The following is a 21,049-nucleotide window of genomic DNA, read 5'->3' on the forward strand; positions in this document are numbered from 1 at the left end:
TTTGTTTTTAAGCGACCCAAAGGAAGTTTATTGTAAAATGCGGCCATATCTCCGGCTAGGAAGGTCGCATCAACATGCTCCCGTCTCTAGCACCCCCGCAGCCCGAGCTACGAGTGAAAGAACTAAACTTACATGAAACTTCCGTTGGGTTGCTTTAAAGTCAAGCTTCAGTTTAAGATTCACCCTGTAATAGATTAACATGTGATGGAGCATTACTAACCTGACTCAGATGGTTGGTTTCACCAAACCATCTAGGAAAGCTCCATTGGAAGCCATTTGGAAAAGGCAGGCACTTTCAAAAATACTTTGCAGGTGATTGGATCAATCTGTCTGTCACCTTCTTTCATGGGCCACTTCTGATTGGTTAACAACGGCTGGTACATGTGGAGCACAGCACTTCTGATTGGTGTGGATGACTGACACACAAGAACAAAAAATGTTTAAAAAAAATCGCAGGCTTTGCGATTTCCAAATCGCGAATTCGATTTAAAATCGATTAATCATTCAGCCCTATCTGCAACACACTGTCATATCTAAGTTTTTTGAAAATCACTGTGACCCCATTGGTCAGCATCTCCTTACATGTTTTGGAGTAAACCCTTACATTGATGTGTTGACCCTGTCCCTGTCTGCTCTTTAGTACGTGCTGTTAAAAAGAACAGCATGTTGGATAATTAAATGATATGAACACTATGGTTCACTGAAAGCAGATTGAATGAACTCAATATGAACTTTAAATGACGCCAGTGGTCATGTTGTTCACAGAAACCTATTAACTGATTTGTCCCCTTACTTGCCAGCTGTCTTTACCAGATCTGAAAGAAAATATATCTTTATTAGGCAGATTTTGTTTAACTTTCAAGCAATATTTTGCTTATCAGTCTCCTCCTGACCTTCGCTGTTGTGTTGGTGTCAGAAGTCAGCAAATCATTTAACGTCAAACTGCTGTTTTTTTGGTCTGTTGCCATTTTCCATGGGTTAGGACTATTTTTTATTATGATTTATTTGTAAATGTGTCATGTATGAACTGTTGTTGAATCATTTTTACGAATATAATTTGAGCTGGTATGCAGGTGAGCCAGACCTTCCTCTTACATGCGTCTCCTTCTTCCTGCAATAATTGACCAATGATCTTCCCAGTGTGGAGGAGAACGTGATGCGTGCGAGGAGGTAGCGCTTTCTTTTTATTTCTTTAGCCTTCTTTAACAAATATAATAGGCTGGATGGTGGACTTAGTGACCAAATGATTTATGATTTTATTTGTGGGTTTTACATGTTGATATCGAGGTGATGCAGTACTCTAAGAAAAATATGTTCATCACATTGATTACTGAATAGATTTGGAACATTCCACATCGAACCTATTTATTTTGACAACAACCTGTTTGTTCAGCTTCTTGTAGAATCAACAAATGTCACATGAGTTTTTGCAAATAATCAAACATGAAGTCAGCTACAGTTTAATTCACTGCACTGCGTTTTGCCTGCTATAAATTATATTGTGTGTTTCCTGTATAGACCTTAATCTTAATGTATATAATTATGCCAGCATGGTCACGTGATTACACTGTTATGTTTGGTGGGTTTTAATGTGCTGCTGAGTAATCCCTGAGGGGTTGTACTTGAATGATTTGATTGTAATGATTTTTAATAAAAACAATGGGGATCAAATCTGAAACTGTTTCATGACTCATGACTGACGGATGGACAGACAGGCAGACAATTGTTGTTACTCAGTTACATCAGCACTCAATAAATTCAATAAACTACTCAGTACACAAAATGAATTTTTCAACCTGGATTTACGTAACAATTTTACTCAGAAGTGGGCTGGATTAAAGACCGCCTCACTATAAAAGAACGTGCTCAGAAGATACCAAAGAAGAAATCAACGCGTAAGGATTGAGGTAAGAAAGAGACCTGCCACACTCTAGTTCTGCTATATTTTACTAAAGGATCATAGTATTTTGTGTTGCATGTGTGAAAAAACATGCTTATATTTCAGTGAGATTTGTAATGTGGCTTATTCATGAGGAAATGATCAAACTGCATTCCGACTTGTTTTTTTGGCACTCACACAAATCTAATTTTCATAGCACAGAATGCACAACTCATTTCAATTCAAAAATGTTTAGTGCTTTCAAAGAAGTGTGAGATCTGCAGTTATTTCTATTTCTAGCAACTGGGAAATTGTAATGACACAACCTGGGTTTGATTAAATCAATGCATAACAGATCAGTAATAATGACTTGAAAATAAAAAGATATTTTCCAAACATTAAGCTAATGCACGATGGAGTGGGACCTAGTGCAAAGCTGATGCAGTATCTGATCTGCCTTCTTTTTTATATTTTGGCTTGTTCACTCGAACTTGCTGAAACAAAGTCAAGTTTGACGTTGCAGCACACCTTTAGATGTCCTGTGGTAGAGCAAGAAAATAGGGTCACTAATCTGGTTTATAATTATTGGTATCTGCTTAACTTTCTCATGGATTCAAATGGGTGGGACTGAATGCTGCACGTTTGGAAAGATGACCTGTTAAGCCCTGAGCCTGTTTTTCAGGTCTCAGGCTCGAAAATGACATTCCCAGAACAAATGACCATATCTTCCCTTCCAAAACTGTTAAATTAATAATCTTTTTTCTCAAAGTAATGATAAACCTGTGAGTTGGATGTAGAAAAGTCAGAATCAATATAGATTTTTTTTATTTTAAAGAAAATTCAGATTGAACATGGTAAAAAACTGTAAATTATAGTGTCCGTCCAAAAATTATTTTTTACTTATAGTGAAAACTACCCTCGGATGATGGTAAGGTAGACTAAAAGCTTTAGGAATCCAAAGTACAACATATAAGTACCCTGTATCAAGAGTGATGCAAAACAAGTGACATTTGACCTTTTTAGAGAGGTTTAGCAAAAAAAACTCCACCTCTGATGTGATTTGGGTGGAAATGGGCGTTTTTACCGTTTCTCTGGAACCCATTGGTCGATTTTGGTGATTGAAATCTCTTTTTGACCGTTAGAGCCAATAGAATCGAAGGGGAATTTCCCCATACACACACATGGTAAAAAAAAGAAGGTGGGGGCTTTGCGCATGCAGGTTTGCATCAGAGTGAACCTATCTCTCGCTCTGACATCTGGAAACGGAAAAGCAGGTTTATTGCTTATGGATTATCAGAAATAACTACGATAAATAATAAGGGTGTTATGAGTGAGTTTCTGTGCAACACGCCGTTAGCATTTTGTGGGTTTAAAAAAAAAGAAGGTCAGTTTCTTCCCGTGACATGAATATAAAACATTCATAGTTTATTGAATATGAAGATGCCTTCAGACGCTGTTTCCTGCAGATGACGCGTTTTTTCCCCTGGTATTGGGGGTGCGGTGTAGAAGAGGTTCTGAATTGAAATATATATGTGTCTTTTTGCTCTCCTTTGTGCAGCTGCATCATGGTCCACAGAGTAGCAGTGATCGGGGCAGGCCCCTGTGGTCTGACCAGCATGAAGGCCTGTCTGGAGGAGGGCATGATGCCGACCTGTTTTGAAAGCAGCGATGACATGGGTGGACTTTGGAGGTTCAAGGCAAGTCAGCACTTAAGTTAAGTAAAGTTTGTCCACAATCTTACTAGCGTTTTAGTTTCCTCCCGTTTCCTGTCATTAAAAACCTCTTCTCTGCAGGAAGTGTCGGAGCCAAACAGGGCCAGCATCTACCGTTCCCTCACCATCAACATCTCCAAGGAGATGATGAGCTTCAGCGACTTCCCCGTCCAAGCTGATTACCCCAACTACATGCACCACTCAAAAATCCAGAATTACTTTAGGACGTATGCAGAACATTTTAAACTGCTGAAACACATCCGCTTCCAGGTAACAAGATCCAATTTAGTATGTGGTTAAATATTTCCGGTGCAATTTAAAACTATAACTTCAAACCAATCTACTGTGTTTATTTAATTTTCTAGACCTTGGTGAAGAATGTCAATCAAACACCAGACTTTTCTCGCACTGGTCAATGGGAAGTGGTGACAGAAAACAAAGATGGGAAGGAGGAGAGGCATGTCTTTGATGCAGTTATCTGCTGTTCGGGTCACTACTCCTACCCTAATCTGCCTTTGAAAGAGTTCCCAGGTAAAGAGATTTTTTTTTAATGCACCTCAGACCAGGCTTAGTGTATCATTTTATTTTTCACTTAAAGCTTTTGGCACAAGATACCAATATGTGTTGAAACATTCCACTTTTAAATGCCTCAATGGCCTCGCCCTGCCCTAAACTGTAAAAAATGGCTGTGAAATCCACAGTTATTTACAGTGTTTGTGCACAGTAAATTAATGTATACTATTTTAGCTTATAATACCGTGTTTCCAACCAAAAATTACAGTACCTCTGGAGTTACTTTAAAAATATCAGTAGTAACGTCCCAACTGTAGAAAATCACAGTAACCAACAATGTACTGTAGATAATCACAGTAACCAACAATGTACTGTAGATATTCACAGTAACCAACAATGTACTGTAGAAGATCACAGTAACCTACAATATACTATAGAAGATCACAGTAACCAACAATGTACTGTAGATAATCACAGTAACCAACAATGTACTGTAGATATTCACAGTAACCAACAATGTACTGTAGATAATCACATTAACCAACAATGTACTGTAGATATTCACAGTAACCAACAATGTACTGTAGATAATCACATTAACCAGCAATGTACTGTAGATAATCACAGTAACCAAAAATACTGTAGAAGATCACAGTAGCCAACAATGTACTGTAGAAGATCACAGTAACCAACAATGTACTGTAGATAATCCCAGTAACCAACAATGTCCTGTAGAAGATCACAGTAACCAACAATGTACTGTAGAAGATCAAAGTAACCAAAAAAGAAAGAACCAACCAAAAAACCCCATTTCTAGAATAGCTAAAATATCTAAAATATCTTAAATAAACCAACATCTTTTTCTTAATATACATAATATTGATGCAGTGTAATTACTAGTTTGGCTATACTAGATATTTGATATACTAAGTAGATATATATTTTTAAGACCCTATGTCTTTGCAAACCGGAAGAACTACAAATGTGGTGCTGATTTATACAAAGAATGTGTCTTGGTATTACACCTTAAAAACGCAACACTGAGGAATAAAAATAGACAAAAGTAAGGTAATAATCATCATTTTTATTATTATTGTGGCGGCTCAATTCCCAGTCCAGTTAGAGTCGCCAAGAGGCTAAGCTTGGCTATAGGCTGTGACGCGTTTTCAAAGAGAAAGTCCACACCGAAGTAATATAGTCTGACAACATTTAATAAACAAAAACGAACGACAAACTAGAGGGACAAAAACGGTCAACAGAAAAAATAGGCTTGTTTGAGATGAGCTGCGGCTCGCCTCGAAAGTAGACGAGAATAGCCGATTGCAGTTGGGAGAGGTCTCAAAAAGCTCGCCTAGTTATTAATTTACATTTTTTGTCAAAGAGATGCTGATTTGAAACCGTTGTTACATACAGTTACGGCATTTCCTGTTTCTGCCGGAGAGAGGGGAGGATAATCACAGTAACCAATAATGTACTGTAGATATTCACAGTAACCAACAATGTACTGTAGATAATCACATTAACCAGCAATGNCTGATTTGAAACCGTTGTTACATACAGTTACGGCATTTCCTGTTTCTGCCGGAGAGAGGGGAGTTTGTCCCAAAGCTTGCCGCTGTATTTACTCCCTCCATCTGACAGGAGGGAGCCTCATGTGTCACTCCATGGAGTTCACTCCGTCACGGAGGGGGAGTGTGTAGGGGTAGGGTGTAGGGGTAGGGTGTAGGGCGTGGTTTGGGATTGGGCCTCAATTTGTGGTAGCCATGGTATGCTCACCCATTTAGCACAAGAAAATACATTTTACAGTTAAAACACTATTACCGTAAACACAAATACAGTACTTGGAAGTTACTGTGTTTCACATCTGTTCTTCTACCCACGAAATTCTTTAATTTTATTCTGCCCGTTATTTTGCCGGTCTTCTCCTCCCGCATTGAACATCGCAGAAACTCTCTTCAAACACCAAAACGTTCAGCTCGGTCGGGAATCGAGTGCTATTACATTTTTAATTCATAACTTTCATAATTCCAGAGATACATCCCATAATTCATCACATTTTTAACCATTGAAGTCAATGGAGAAAATCTTCAGACTTGAACAAACTTCATGCGACTTCAACTTCTAACTGTTCCTTCATACTTACACTCAGAAACCTCATTCCAACTTTAAAATGTTACACATCTTTCTGACATTATTCGTGTAACACAACTTTTAAATCTGATTCTTACTTTTAGAGATATTAAACATTGTTCAGACATTGGTACAGAGGCCTTCTTCAGATTTTAACATTAACTAGAGTGCGTGATATGAAATCTTGAAATTTGCCTTCATATATATTTTTTTAAATTGCCATAATTCCCAAACCCTACATTCCTGAGACATAATTTTTCATGACAAACGTATAGGATAACATCTCGTAGCTTGAAAAATGACAAATAATTAAGCAAAATAATTAAACAAAATGCCTCTTGAGGGCATGAAGTGACAACAACTTTCAACATGCCTCCATTAAACCCTATTGTAATTTCAGGCTGATATTTCCTCACAGCAGCAGCCGCACACCTTTAGTTAATCTGCCAAAAAGGCCACATCATTGACCCGAAAGTATACAAAAAGCACACTTCAGATACTCAAGGTCCTTGAGATGCTTCGCGCTTTGAAATTTCACCGATATCTGTTACGGTTCTTCAACATAACGTTCACATGTAGGTTTATCTCTCATTCAGAACAATGGAAAGCTTTGATCTCTGGACACCTCGTTAGCTCAAATATAAACACCTGTGTCATGGAACACGATGATGTCATAACTCCAACTGACATGCTCAGAGCAGCAGACTTCAGATAATGGTTAATGGTCCTGCCCTCAACAGCTCTATGTCAATTATGGGGTGTCATATGCCGTTTCCATGGAAACTATCCCTCGCCATAAAAGACGATGTCGCTATACATTAACTCCTATGAAAATGTTCAAAAAGTGTTCAAACTTCACGTGTGCTAACAGTCCAGCCGTGAAGACATTTACGGGACAGTTTTGAGATTTCTTCAAATGCCGTTGCCATGGCAACACAATGCTCACCATGAAACACGGTTTTCTCATAACTTCAGTGAAAATGCTCCAAACGGCCCAAAACTTCACAGGTTTGGTAACGATGCAGCCATCAACGTATCTAAGCGTATTATGGGATGTCATCAAATGCCGTTGGCATGGCGACAGATAATTCGCCATCAAGTTAGTTAAAAAGTTTGCAGTTCAAATATTTTGCTGCTTTTCCAAGCCTTTTTACTTTCTTTTCTTCTCTCATCACTATGGGTATCGAGAACCGGTACTAAGTCAATACCGGTACCTGATTGAACGGTATCGGTATACCGTTAAGCCGCTGGACAAACGGTGCTGCTATCGGTATATGTGTTACGTCTACTTCCTTAGTTTAACTTTAAACCATTCTGGTTGGTTGGGAACCCTCATCCCGTGTGATGTATCCGGTTTGAGACCCCTCTGATTGGCCACTGTAAATGCCACTCGTCATCTCTCTCAACAGCGCTCTTATTATTGTTGTGAGACTCCCCCAGGCATGGCGGACAGAGCGAAGCGATCAAAGGTCTGGGTGCACTTTAAAAAATGTAGTGGCAATAGTGCAAAGTGCAATCTATGTACTCAATTACTGGGGGTAACACAAGCAACTTAATGAAGCATTTGCAAACGAGACACTCATTGAATCTAAAACGGTGCAGCGTATTTGACAGCCTAAACAATGTGGCTGCTAGCGATACTGCTAGTGCTAATAGTGCTAGCGGGTAGTGATGTGTCGGTCGCGAACGAGCCGGCACCCTCTTTTAAGTGAAACGACGAGAGCATATGGCTCCTGCTACGCACAAATTATTATAGGTGTCGNGCCGTGTGTAAATGTGACCTGAGCGAAGGCTCGCAGGCAGGTTAGCTGCTGCGCACGATAATATGTTTTGTGTACCTGAGTGAAGTCTTGCAGGCACATCGCCTTGTCGTTTTTTAGTTTATTAACATTGACAGTGTATTAATGTGAGCTCCTACACCTATAATAATTTGGCCTTTCATTTTTACCAATTTCTCTATCACAGTTTTGCATGATGTCACTGTAGGACAATGTTTTAAGGATCTCTTGTCGAGCTAGGTTGTCAGTTTGAAATGTCTGGATGAAGATGTAACTGATTTACAAATGTTAAAAAAAAATGTCATCCTCTGTCTGAGGGAAAACCCCAAAAAGCATGATAGGGCGAGCCAGGCCCCTTTAAGTTATTTCATTTATTTTTGTCTGCTTCTGAGAAGCTAATGTATAAGTTATACAGTTATTTCTGCAAGAAAATTACAATAAAATTACTGTTTAATCTTCACATCTTGTATTCATGTCTATAATTTTGAGCACCAAATTATTGAAAAGTATCGATAAGAGTATCGAAAAATACCGATACCGATAAGCTTTACCGTTATCGGTATCGGTATCGATAGAATCCTAACGATACCCATCCCTACTCATCACACATTCAAGCCCCCAGTGTTCATGTATCATTTCAATCTAAATTCTTCACTTTCTTCTTACACATTATATTTCAGCATAGCAGTTTTGAATGACGCTGCGTCGTAGCGCAAGCTACTTATAGGGTGGGTGGATTCCCTGATGTAGACGTCAAGATCACCAGCCAATCAGGATTGGCGTAATGAGATTGATGCTTCTGTTTGCATACGCGTTGAGGCGCATCCCATAGTGAGACATCTCACTTCATGTTACTCTGAGAACTGGGGTTACGTAAGTAACCTATAGTTTAGCGTCAGCTTTTCAGCATAAAGCATTCCCACTAGCAATTTCTTCAGGAATTGCATTCTCTAGTTTTACACTGTCACTGTAAAAAAATGTTTTTACTAACTGGGAGCAATTGACAAGCTCACTGTTATACATTTTACAGTATTTAACTGGCAGCAATTTACAAGTTACTTACTGTTATACATTTAACAGTACTTGTCAATTGGTGCCAGTTATATACTGTGAATTTCACGGTACGTTTCTTACAGTGTACCTTTCTAAATTGCTACATCCCTATGCACCTCCTCAGGTCAGCTGATCAACCGCTCCTGAATGTTTCTCAGAACAAACTGAAAGCTGAGAGGGGACCGTGCTTTCGCTGCGGCCCCAACATTGTTAAATAATCTCTACCCCTGCAAATGAGACAAGCCATTAAACTGCCTGTTTTTATATCGCCTTTTAAAACCCACCTCTTTTCCTTAGCGTAGGACACTTTGGAGATTGTTGTTGTTATTGCTTTTAATTGGTCTATTATTTTTACTATTTGGCTGTGTTATTATTTGTATTCTTGTTTATTTTTGTTTCTACCTTTTTCTTTTAAACCTATTTTATTGTTTGTGAGCTGAGCTGTGGGACTTTTTGTATTTTATTTATTTCTCTGTACCGCACTTTGGTCAGGAGGTTTTAAAGTGCTTTACAAATAAAGCTGTATTGTATTTTATAACGTGAGAAACACAGTAATAATGACATCACTCTGCTGTGTTTCAGGAATTGAGACATTTGAAGGAAAATACTTCCACAGCTGGGACTACAAGGGGCCTGAAGACATGGTTGGGAAAAAAGTGGTGGTCATCGGCATAGGTAACTCAGGAAGTGACATCGCTGTGGAGAGCAGCAGAGTGGCAGAGCAGGTGGGGAAGTATTTTCTGTATGCTCTTGTCCTCTTTCTTCATGATCATTTGTGTGTCTGACTTTTGCCTTTGTGGTGCAGGTGTATCTGAGCACTCGTAGTGGAGCCTGGATCATCCGTCAGGTTTCTGACAACGGCCTGCCAGTGGACATAAAGTACCTCACACGCTTTGTCCACATCCTCTCCCAGCTGCTGCCTATCAGAATCCTTAACTGGCTGTGTGAGACAAAACTCAACGCCATGTATGACCACACCATGTATGCCCTCAAACCCAAACACAGGTAGGTGCAGCCAGGGTGACAACAATTATAACTGCATATTCGACCACTTCCTCACATTCTGAGCAGGAAATAAAGTCACATTAAAGCATTTCATCTTATATAGTGAAGAAAGCTGGTTAGTTATTCCCTTTATACAATGGACAGTAAATATGCCCATTCACCCAAGTACTGCACTTTCACTTGGAACAATTTTGAGGTACAGCTACTCTGATTGAATATTTCCACATACTGCTACTCCTTAATAATTCATAACAAGTCAAATATTGCACTTCATATATCTGATAACTTTAGTAGTTTGAAGACTCGGATTGTTAATAAAAAATGTGATTCACAAAAATTGTATTATGTACTATGATAGGCTAAGATAAACGTTATGCATCCCTTATATTCACAAGCTAAAAAAGGAGCTCCACCTTTACCAGAAGCAGCTTTAAAGTCACATTAAAACATCAATAGATATAATAAAATGATATAATGTATTTTTCTCTGAAAAAGAGCAGAGTCAGTTTAACTTGTTGTTATAGAAGTGTATTTTGATGCCAATACTTTTGAAAAGTTAATTAAGTAAAATGTTGAATGTGTGACTATTAGTTTTAGGAGAGTATTTATACATTATATTTTATTACTTTTGCTGAAGTAAAAGATGTAAGTAGTTTATTTCCCTTGTTTTCCTGCTGCCTCCTCAGATTCTTCAATCAGATCCCGGTGGTCAACGATGATCTGCCTCTAAAGATTCTGTCTGGGTCTGTCATCATCAAAACAAATGTGAAGAAGATCTCTGGCTCGTCCGTGGTGTTTGAGGATGGCAGCACTGTGGAAAATGTAAAAGAACTTAGTTTCCCAGGATATATTCTATCTTTATTTCAAGCAAAATTCAAGGCTATCTCTTACTTATCTCTTCCTCTTTATAGGTGGATACGATCGTGTTTGCAACAGGTTACAACTATGATTTTCCATACTTGCCAAGTAGTTCTAAGTACATGTCTGGGCATCGTCTGGGACTGTACAAACACGTTTTTCCTCCAAACCTGGAGCACCCCACTCTGGCTGTGGTGGGTTTCATCCATGCCTTTGCAGCGATCATGACACAGGCTGAAATGCAGGCCCGCTGGGTCTCACGAGTTTTCAATGGTGAGGCTTTACCAGTTTATCATCTGCCACTTTTCTAGATACTTTTCAAACGGACCATATACCTTTGTCTGTCTTCTGTCTTTTGCATTTCAGGACAGGTCAAGCTGCCCTCAAACCAGGCCATGATAAAGTCTGTGGACAAGGACACCAAGGACATCGAGAAAAAGTAAAACTAATATTCCTCTGCTCGGTTATTTATTGCAGACAACATTGTCAATTAATTTGATAATATCTTAAGTTTCTTCAAATTAGATTCAAGTTTCAAGGCTTTTATTGTCATTCGTACATAACTACAGTGCAGATATGTCCAGGGGCGGATTGGGACTTAAAATCAGCCCGGGGAACTCGACCGGCCCAACTCGGTACCACTAGTCAATTGTCAACGGGGAGGGGGGGCGGTGCTAGTGAATTGTCCGACCGGCCCACTTTGGTACCGGCTCACCGGGAAAACTCGGTATTCCAAATGGCCGCCCCTGGTTATGATGATGAAAATCTTAGGTCACAGGCTCATAGTGCAATAAAATAGAATAGAAGTAGTGCCAGAGTCTATATACAAGTGATAAATTATTTGTAATTAGATTTGTTAATAAATAGTAAACAAAGGTTTGAGTGCAACAAATTCCTATATTCATTTCCGATCCATCCTCTCCACAGCTACATTGTGTCAAGGTTGACACCCCTGCACGTGGACTTTGTTACCTACATGGATGACTTAGCAGGAGAGATTGGGGTGCGGCCCAGTCTGCTCTGGCTCTTCTTCACAGACTACCAAATGTTCAAGATGGTTCTGTGGGGACCTGTCACCGCCTACCAGTACCGCTTGAGGGGACCAGGGAAATGGGACGGAGCCCGCAAAGCAATCTCAACCACGTTGAACCGCGTGTACCAGCCCCTGAAAACCAGACAGGTATGAAATAAACACGGTTTCTTCATAAGACTCTTATGAAATGTAATAAATGCATTATGAACCTGTGTCTTTTCCAACTTACCTGAACATCAAATCAAATCATCAAATCAAGGTTTATTTATATAGCCCAATATCACAAAACACGTTTATCTCAGTGGGCTTTACAGATTAACAAACATAGATGACAGTGTTAAAAGATTAAAACAATTACAAGAAACTAATTAAAAGACAAGATACAAATTAAATAGATAATAGAAAAAATACCAAGAATTGTAGGAGTCAGGAGGACACACATAGGCTTATCTTAAACCAGCTCTAACTACAGGCTTTATTAAAAAGAAAGGTCTTCAACACTGTCTGCCTCCCTAAAAAAAACATGAAGTTGGTTCCCGGGAAAAGGAGCTTGGTAGTTGAACGCTCTGACTCCGAATTTAGTTTTGCGGACTCTTTGAACCAATCGAAGACTCTGGGAGCGTAATACTCTATAGATGCAATAGGGGATTAAAATATATTTTGGTGGTCTTAAACATGAAATAATGTTTGTATACATCCAATGTAACTTTCCGTCCTATCCCTTACAGATGGAGACAAAAGAGGCCTCTGTTGCTGGCAGCCTGTTCAAGCTGAGCCTGACCCTCATGGCTGGAGGAGCGGCCGTTTACTACATCCATGTGCGCAACCCGACCACCATCCCCACTCTGCTGGCCAACCTGCGACCACAAACAGCCTAAACATGTTAAATAAAACATTTTCCAATATGCAGACCAAATACTTTACTTGTTTCCTTAAGTAATCTCGTTCAATTAACTCCTGCTTGGGTTGTGATTATGGGAATACCACAGTTTAAGCTGCTTTTAAAGCTAAAGCTAGTACTACTTCTATATGTTTAGTTTATTTAAATGCCATATCCTTTTTTCTTAAGAAAGTCCACTGTATATGCACATTTTCAATCCAAAAAGTATGGTAATGTGACAAAATCCTGGTTTTCAATTGTAGATCCACACAACCTTTCACTGCTAATGATTACTGTCAGAAATATCCTATAACAAACTCTTAGTGTATTGAAAAAGTAATACTGAGTTAAAGTGTAAAAGAATGGAATTCAAAGTTGGTAGTGGATGTAAAAGTATTTTCATGTTTGCGTATAAACACAAGCAGGTCTGTTAACATTTGCTGGCTTGCAAAATGTCAACCATAACTACATTAACCAGATATATGTGTGTCTTAAGCTTTTAAATCACAGAGAATGTAAGGGAATGTTAAACACATATAAAGACATCTCACTCTTTGAGTAGACCCATTAATAAAGACTTAATCGAGCCCTCTGTGTGTGTGTTGTTGATCATGTGGTGGGGGGCGGGGACATTGAAACTACAGTTGAAACGGGAGGAAAGTCAAATGTGTTGTTGTGAAGCAAGCATACTAGCATAGGATGCTATAAGATTATGTATACTGCATTTACAACTACATCATTTATATTGTGTATTTCGTCAGTGTGTTTTTTTGTTGTTGCCAGAATCGCTCGCGCTACCTGGAGAAGAAAAGACACCGCTTCCGCTTCCAGCGTTTACTCGAGTTTACAATCCGAGTTTTTCAACCATGGATGTATAATAAGAGCTTGAAGTTTATTCTGAATACTCAAAATGTTGAAACGCTCATTCATGATCCTCTGAATTTCAGAGGATCATGGAGTATATACTATGTGGTTTGATTGGCATGTAAAAAGTTAACTTTAGCTTCCTTTCTCTTTTAATTCCCTCTGGAATATTATTTATGGTGCCAGAGAAAAAACGTATTTTCGGACGAAGAGCCGTCCCGCTGAGGTGGAAACAGAAATACTGGCTTGCAGGGTGACATGTTCAAAGTTCATCGCCTGCAATAGCCTTCTGTAGATAAGAAACATGCAGTTCATGTGAATGTAGAGGCTGTTTGGCATTTTAGTCGCAGCTGACCGGGACTTGTGGAAGGTGAGAGCAGTTTTTCAGACATCAACAATGCAAACATTTACATTTCTTGATGTTCACATTACACATGCTGAGCTGAGCAATACTCCTCCAAGTAGACCTAAGCTTACTAAATGTAAGTAGATATTTGACATTGCTGTTTTTGAATAAGTGGTACAGAAAATGGCATGCTTTGCTGAAATAATCATAATCCTTTGTTTTATCATTTTATTTAATTGTCTATTTAGTCTACTGAAGTAGTCCAACACTTGGTTCTGCATGTTATTTTTGAGTTAATCTGAAGTAAAATGCTCTTAGCAAAAAGCTAAGTTTATTTAAGAGGAGTGGATATATTAACAGATATTCTCTTGAATATGAATAAGTAAATGATGACGTATGCTGGAAAGGTGATCATAGCTGTTTAGACTTTTCGTCTTGTTTTCTCAGTTCTCAGCCATGGTGCGACGTGTGGCAGTGGTGGGAGCCGGCAGCTCTGGTCTGGCTTGCATCAAGATCTGCGTTGAGGAGGGCTTGGAGCCTGTTTGCTTTGAGAGCAGTGATGACATCGGCGGCTTGTGGAAATTTAAGGTGAGTGGGGGGCACCTTGAGTAGCCCATACATGAAGGTAGTGGCCAGTTAAAGATTGGTTTTATGATACTGTATGGCCTAAGAGCTCCCAACCTAATCCGGAATAAAATAATATTCAGTTTGAAAATAGATTGTGTCAAAAGAATGATTGCAAACCTCAGTAAATTGTCCTTATCAAAATTTTGTTTGTGCCAACAGGAGTCACCTGAGCCAGAGCGATCCAGCATCTATCGCTCCTTGGTGGTGAACACCTCCAAAGAGATGATGTGTTACAGTGATTTTCCCATGCCTGCTGACTATCCAAACTACATGCACAACTCCCAGCTGCTGCAGTACTACAGGCTCTACGCTGACCACTTTGACCTGCTCAGATACATTCATTTCCAGGTCATCCTCCAGGAGTTCATCATCTTTTCACAAGTTTAAACAACATACTATGTGAAGTTAAAGTTATCAATTCTTTCTTTCTTTTTTTTCTGAATGTGGTCATGCATGATACAGACCACAGTGAAGAGTGTTGCCCAGAGGCCGGATTTCTCTGTGTCAGGTCAGTGGGACATAATGACAATTAACAAGGATGGCGAGGAGGAGAGAAGCGTCTTTGATGCAGTTCTGGTGTGTTCGGGCCACTACACTCATCCGTCCTTACCCCTGTCAGGTTTTCCAGGTCTGTCAAATTCAAACATTTTACAGAATTTGATGAAAGAGCAACATTTTTATTTTTTTTCATTCTTGCATATACTGTAACTGTTTTCCTTTTGCACCATCTGTATCTACTCCAGGATATGAGACGTTTTCTGGCAGGTGCTTTCACAGCTGGGAATACAAAGATGCAGATGCCTGCAGAGGAAAGAGGGTGGTGGTGGTTGGCATTGGCAATTCTGGAGGAGATATTGCAGTGGAGATCAGTAGATCTGCAAAGAAGGTAAGATGGGGAAAAAAGGAAAAGCTTTAAGTTAGTTTGGCAGGGGATAGATGAAAACAATGTGCACTTAACTGCTATAAGATTGCACTGCACATTGTTACTTCAAAATATGTAACCCATGAATTCACATCTATCTTTTTAAATCTCTCTGACAGACATTTCTCAGCACACGCCAGGGGGCCTGGGTGATTGGCAGGATGTCCAGTAATGGTCTTCCTCTGGACATGACCGCTATCACCAGACTCAACAACATGCTCACACTTCTTCTGCCTAATACTTTGGTCAACTGGGCAGCAGAGAGAGCACTGAACTACAAATATGACCACAGGCTGTATGGTCTGAAGCCCAAACACAGGTGCCACATGATTCCAGTGTGAAAATGCTGTCAGCTGTGCAGACTGTTACTCTGTCTAATACAATGGTGTCATTTTGAATAGGATACAATCTTTGTAACAAGATAGGTGGTTGATTCCTTTCATTTCATTTATTTCCCAGACTTATGGACAGAAGGCCTCTGATCAATGATGACCTCCCTGGTCGAATCCTTCAGGGAGCGCTTGTAATGAAAACCAATCTAAAAGGATTCAAAGACTCAGGAGTGGAATTTGAAGATGGCAGCGTGGAGGAGAACATTGATGCTGTGGTTTTCTGTACAGGCTATAATGGAACATTTCCATTCCTGCCTTCAATTTTAACTCACGAGCCTCAACGAGAACTGATATTGTACAAGTGAGTATGTTGTCCGTAGAGTTTGTATAGCTATGTGTGATTTGTTTTTTTAAAAAGTTTTACTAGTTGAAAATCCACACTAAAACTTAACTTAAGGGGTTGTAAATGTTGTAAGGTTACCTTTCACATGAGAAGATAGATAGCATTTTTAACAAAACAAAAAAAAGATCCTAATTATACTTCAATAAATAAAAATATACTGTAGAAACATTTTTACAGAGCATAAGATTGAATTGTGCTTAAATTGTGCTGTTTTAAAATAACATTTTAGTTAAAAAATATGCATCCTATGAGTTATTGTATATACAAATATATTAAAATATATTTTGTAAGTACTGCCATATATTAATATATACTTTGGTAATTTCAGGACCCTGTTTCCTCCTTCTCTGATACGACCCACACTGGCCGTCATGGGTCTTTTCCAGACCAAAGGACCAATCACGCCAATTGTGGAAATGCAGGCGCGATGGGCTGTCAAGGTCTTTACCGGTAAATTATTATGAGCTTTAAATGTAAACACACCCACTCAGGACTGAAAAGTGCAAGGTGTCAGCTGTTGTGTTTCATCTTCAAGGTTCGAGCTGTCTTCCACCTAAGGAGAAAATGCTGGAAGTCATAGAGTCTGAGAGGAAGAGGAACATGAAAAGGTAGACATCATCTTCACAATGAAGCTCATTCAAAAGAACAGGCAGATGTTCTTCCTGCACGTATAAATTCAATTATTTTTGAAATTTGAACAAATTTACTTGCTTTCTCAGCTATCCTTGCCCACGAACGGCAGCTCTCCAGGTAGAATACATCCCTTACCTGGATTTCATGGCAAAGGAGGTTGGTTCAGTTTGTCTCGATATAAAATTGAGTTATCATTTTTATTGCACCTGTAAGACACAAACCTCATGATATACTTCCAATCACAGGTGGGTGTTCGACCAAACCTCCTGACACTACTGGTGACAGATCCTGTGCTCTGGGTGAGGATCTTCTTTGGTCCCTGCACTCCATATCAGTATCGTCTCACGGGGCCTGGACAGTGGGCCGGGGCCCGTCAGGCGATCCTCACTCAGTGGGAGCGATTGGCTCAACCCTTCAGAACCAGAGCGGTACCGGAGAGCAGGCCGTCTGCTATTTCTCCCTGGGCGCTTGTACTTGGAGGAACAGTTGCAATGGCTTTTGTTCTGTCTAAAACTGAGACAACTCCAGTGTTGTCGGGTGCCGCCCAGTTTCTGGACAGGTGCAAGATGTTTCTGAAGGACTCCTGGTTCACTCTTACACCAGACTAAAATGATCATATTTGGGTACACTGTGTAACGGATATAACCCATGTTGCAATATGATGTATAATACAGACATTGATCATATTAATAATATCCTAAATATTCTAAGATTCATTGAAAGAAAAAAAAGTAAATGGATCAGGGAATTTAAAGACATTTAAAGTTTTTTTTATTTGGTGTTTGCTTGCAGAAAAAGAGACAGCCTCCCTCTTTTAATGTTGTGTATGATTGTAGTATTATGTAATAATATGGTGCTACACAATTGTAATAGTAGTTGGTACTCTTCTGATAGGTGTATCTGTTTCAAAGGTCAGAGAAAACTGCAATCTACCATCAGATAGCATAGAGAAACCTAAATTGAGGCTTATTAAAAACTATAATTATATGTATGTGTGTTTGTCGGACTGAGCTCAGCATGATACACAGAGCAGATTTAGCAGTGACCACATTATGTTGTTGGTTTACTTATTGTCTGTCATTTAATTCTGAAATGAATCGTGTACACCATGTATAGGTTGGTTATTTTGATAAAATACCTCTGTAGGGAATCAGGGAGAGGATAAGCCTGGAGAGTGTTGTTTACCTGCTGCAGCACCATCTTCAGGCTTTTATGTGTTTCTTTAATCAGACCTCTCTGTCTTATTTTGAAGTTAGTTTCTGGGAGCCGACAGGAAAAGTTCAACACCAGTCACAAAAGGTACTTGTAAGTTGTAACGGAGGAGATCTCAGGTGGCCCTAGATCTTATTCCCGTCATGTTTAGCTGTAGTACAGTATGCAGGTTTGCATGATAAAATGGATGTGTCACACACACATAGTGCTTCAGAGCTGCAAATGACTACTTCAGGTTGCACTTTGTATTCTGTTTAGCCAGTTTTGCATTGTCTTGGTACTTATTAAACAGGGACCACTCAATGGCAGGTTCTGTGTCAGACAAGTTACTTCTGTTTCCATAAAAGACATTGAATCTTTTTGCATGTTCAAGAAATGTTGGCATTCTGAGTCTTTTTGTTGTTGTATTATGACTTGAGTCATTCCCTGGTTTGCAAAGTTCTCTTTCATTGACATTTTGACAACTATTGTGTGGGTGTGTTTTGTGTTCTTTTGTTGATAGTAGAAGAAGCACAAAGGCTTATAGTATGCAATTACATAATTCAGATTTTCTCACCTTAAATAATGATTTGTATCAAACTAATATGTGAAATGCTTATAGAGTAACTGATTCCTGTTTCTCTGTTGTTCTTGCTTAGTCACATTCTTAGACCTATTTCACAGCAGACATTGTGATAGCAGAAAAGGCACAAGTGGGACAAACTTCATCAATGATTTATTGAGGGTGAGCCATTGTTTTTTAAATGCAATTATCTTTGATTGACTAAGGCAACTTTGAAAGGCATTATTTCTATGTTCAATTAATCATTCAAAGACAATCTGGTGTTGAAGACAGTCGACAGGAAGCTACTTCACATCACTTTAAAACAGCACACACACTTCCACCTTTCTTACTTCTCCAGCTCCAACATCTATCTTAAATCAGAGATCACGTTGCTGTCAGCAGTTCTTCCTCTCCAGCATGAAGGTGGCAGTGATCGGCGCAGGGGTTTCTGGTCTGACCAGCATCAAAGCCTGTTTGGATGAAGGTCTGCAGCCCACCTGCTTTGAGAGCAGCCATGACATTGGAGGTCTTTGGAGATTTAAGGTGGGACAATGCATTTATTTGTTATGCCATACACTGCATTGAAACTAATTGGATTCTTGAAATATGTAACAATGTGCATATCTACATCCTAGTTCATGAGAAAAAACCACAAAACTCCGAATCTTGTGTTGAAAGTAACTTATTTATCCTAAAAATGTATACATATTTGTATTTTTTTAAAACACCTGAGCTGTCATTTACAGTGTATTTGAGAGGGATCTTAAAGCACTACACATTTGGTTTGCTTATATAGCAACCAAAAAGTATGTTCAATTATTAATTGTTTTAAAAAAACATCTCCAGGTTCATTTTGAAATCTATAAAGAGAGACTTGGCCTCAACAGTCTTTCTTCTCTGACATCATTACCAAAAACAAAAACAACGCACGTGCCTTATTTGCTACCGTCGACAGACTAACAAACCCCCCAGTGTCATTAGCCTCTGAATTTCCACCCACCAGGGCCTGCAATTAATTTGCCTCCTTCTTCACTGACGAAATTCAGACAAGCACTGTGTGCCTCTGTATCAGGTACCCTGTGTCCACTTAAAATCAATTCAAACGCCATGACACAATTCCATCAGATTAATGATAAAAACCTAGAGGACATTATTCAACTTCTGAAATCCTCATCCTGCTGCCTTGATATTATTCCAACAGGATTTTTCAAAAATGTTTTTCATTGCATGGCCTCAGATCTACTTCATATAGTAAACAAGTCTCTTCACGAATGAACAATTACAGGCCCATATCATACCTCCCATTTCTAGGTAAATCATTGAAAAAGTTGTTTTTCAACAGTTGAGTAATTTCTTGCATTTAAATAACTGATTCGATGTGTTTCAGTCAGGCTTTCGTCCAAACCACAGCACTGACACTGCTCTTGTAAAGGTCTTCAATGACATCCACTTAAACATAGACAGTGGCAGAACTTCAGTGTTAGTATTATTAGATCTCAGCGCTGCGATAGACACTGTTGACCACAACATATTACTAGACCGACTAGAAAACTGGGTGGGACCTTCGGCAACAGTTCTAAATTGGTTTGAATCCTACTTAAAGGATAGAAAAAACGTTGTTTCTATAGGTAAATACACATCTGAGTTGACAAATATGACATGTGGGGTACCTCAAGGCTCCATCTTGGGGCCTCTTCTCTTTAACATGTACATGCTACCACTGGCTCAGATAATGAAAAACAGCTAAATAAGTTACCATAGCTATGCGGATGACACACACATTTGCGTAACCATTTCACCAGGAGACTATGCTCCAATTCAAACACTGAGTAAGTGCATTGAAAAAATCAATGACTGGATGTGTCAGAACTTTCTCCAATTAAACAAAGATAAAACTGAGGTAATGGTTTTTGGAGCCAAGGCAGAGCGTATAAAAGTTAGCGCTGAGCTTCAGTCTGCAATGTTCAAAACAACAGATAAAGCCAGAAATCTAGGTGTAGTCATGGACTCTGACCTGAGTTTCATCAGTCAGATTGTAATTGTTTTACAGTTACTAAATCAGCTTACTATCACCTAAAGAACATATCTAGGATTAAAAGACTGATGTCACAGCAGGATTTGGAAAAACGTGTCCATGCTTTTATCTTCAGTAGACTCGACTACTGCAATGGTGTCTTCACAGGTCTCACTAAAAAATATATTAGAAAGCTGCAGCCAATTCAGAACACCGCTGCTCGAGTCCTCACTAACACTAAGAAAGCGGATCACATCACTCCTGTTCTGAAGTCTTTACACTGGCTTCCTGTGTGTCAAAGAATAGATTTC

General features: G+C 39.2%; 3 protein-coding genes across 4 annotated transcripts in view; 2 read left to right on the forward strand and 1 right to left on the reverse strand.

Moving 5' to 3' along the window:
• Positions 1-3,438: 3,438 nt before the first annotated feature.
• Positions 3,439-13,428, forward strand: LOC104964069 (dimethylaniline monooxygenase [N-oxide-forming] 5-like). Its single transcript, XM_010792788.1, has 10 exons — positions 3,439-3,576; positions 3,673-3,861; positions 3,957-4,122; positions 9,648-9,790; positions 9,871-10,070; positions 10,757-10,892; positions 10,982-11,201; positions 11,295-11,367; positions 11,856-12,108; positions 12,690-13,428. Exons 1-10 carry the CDS (start codon positions 3,445-3,447, stop codon positions 12,837-12,839), a joined length of 1,662 nt encoding a protein of 553 aa, XP_010791090.1. The 5' UTR covers positions 3,439-3,444; the 3' UTR covers positions 12,840-13,428.
• Positions 13,429-13,517: 89 nt separating this feature from the next.
• Positions 13,518-18,713, forward strand: LOC104964070 (dimethylaniline monooxygenase [N-oxide-forming] 2-like). Of its 2 annotated transcripts, none has more exons than XM_010792790.1 (11): positions 13,518-14,075; positions 14,499-14,639; positions 14,838-15,026; positions 15,141-15,306; positions 15,422-15,564; positions 15,720-15,919; positions 16,060-16,293; positions 16,664-16,785; positions 16,871-16,943; positions 17,055-17,124; positions 17,214-18,713. In XM_010792790.1, exons 2-11 carry the CDS (start codon positions 14,508-14,510, stop codon positions 17,574-17,576), a joined length of 1,692 nt encoding a protein of 563 aa, XP_010791092.1. In that variant the 5' UTR covers positions 13,518-14,075; positions 14,499-14,507; the 3' UTR covers positions 17,577-18,713. The 2 variants fall into 2 exon arrangements, with proteins under 2 accessions (XP_010791092.1, XP_010791093.1); XM_010792791.1 differs by lacking the exon at positions 13,518-14,075 and adding an exon at positions 14,082-14,187.
• A 406-nt stretch (positions 18,714-19,119) lies between these two features.
• LOC104964072 (keratin, type I cytoskeletal 18-like) overlaps positions 19,120-21,049 on the reverse strand; it is an 11,276-nt gene continuing 9,346 nt past the window's right edge. Inside the window, exon 4 of the mRNA XM_010792794.1 lies at positions 19,120-19,252. Within this exon, the coding sequence (XP_010791096.1) occupies positions 19,120-19,252 (133 nt within the window). The remainder of the gene's footprint in view (positions 19,253-21,049) is intronic.

This window comes from Notothenia coriiceps, unplaced genomic scaffold, assembly GCF_000735185.1.
Source record: "Notothenia coriiceps isolate Sejong01 unplaced genomic scaffold, NC01 NC01_scaffold00036552, whole genome shotgun sequence".
NCBI lineage: Eukaryota > Metazoa > Chordata > Actinopteri > Perciformes > Nototheniidae > Notothenia > Notothenia coriiceps.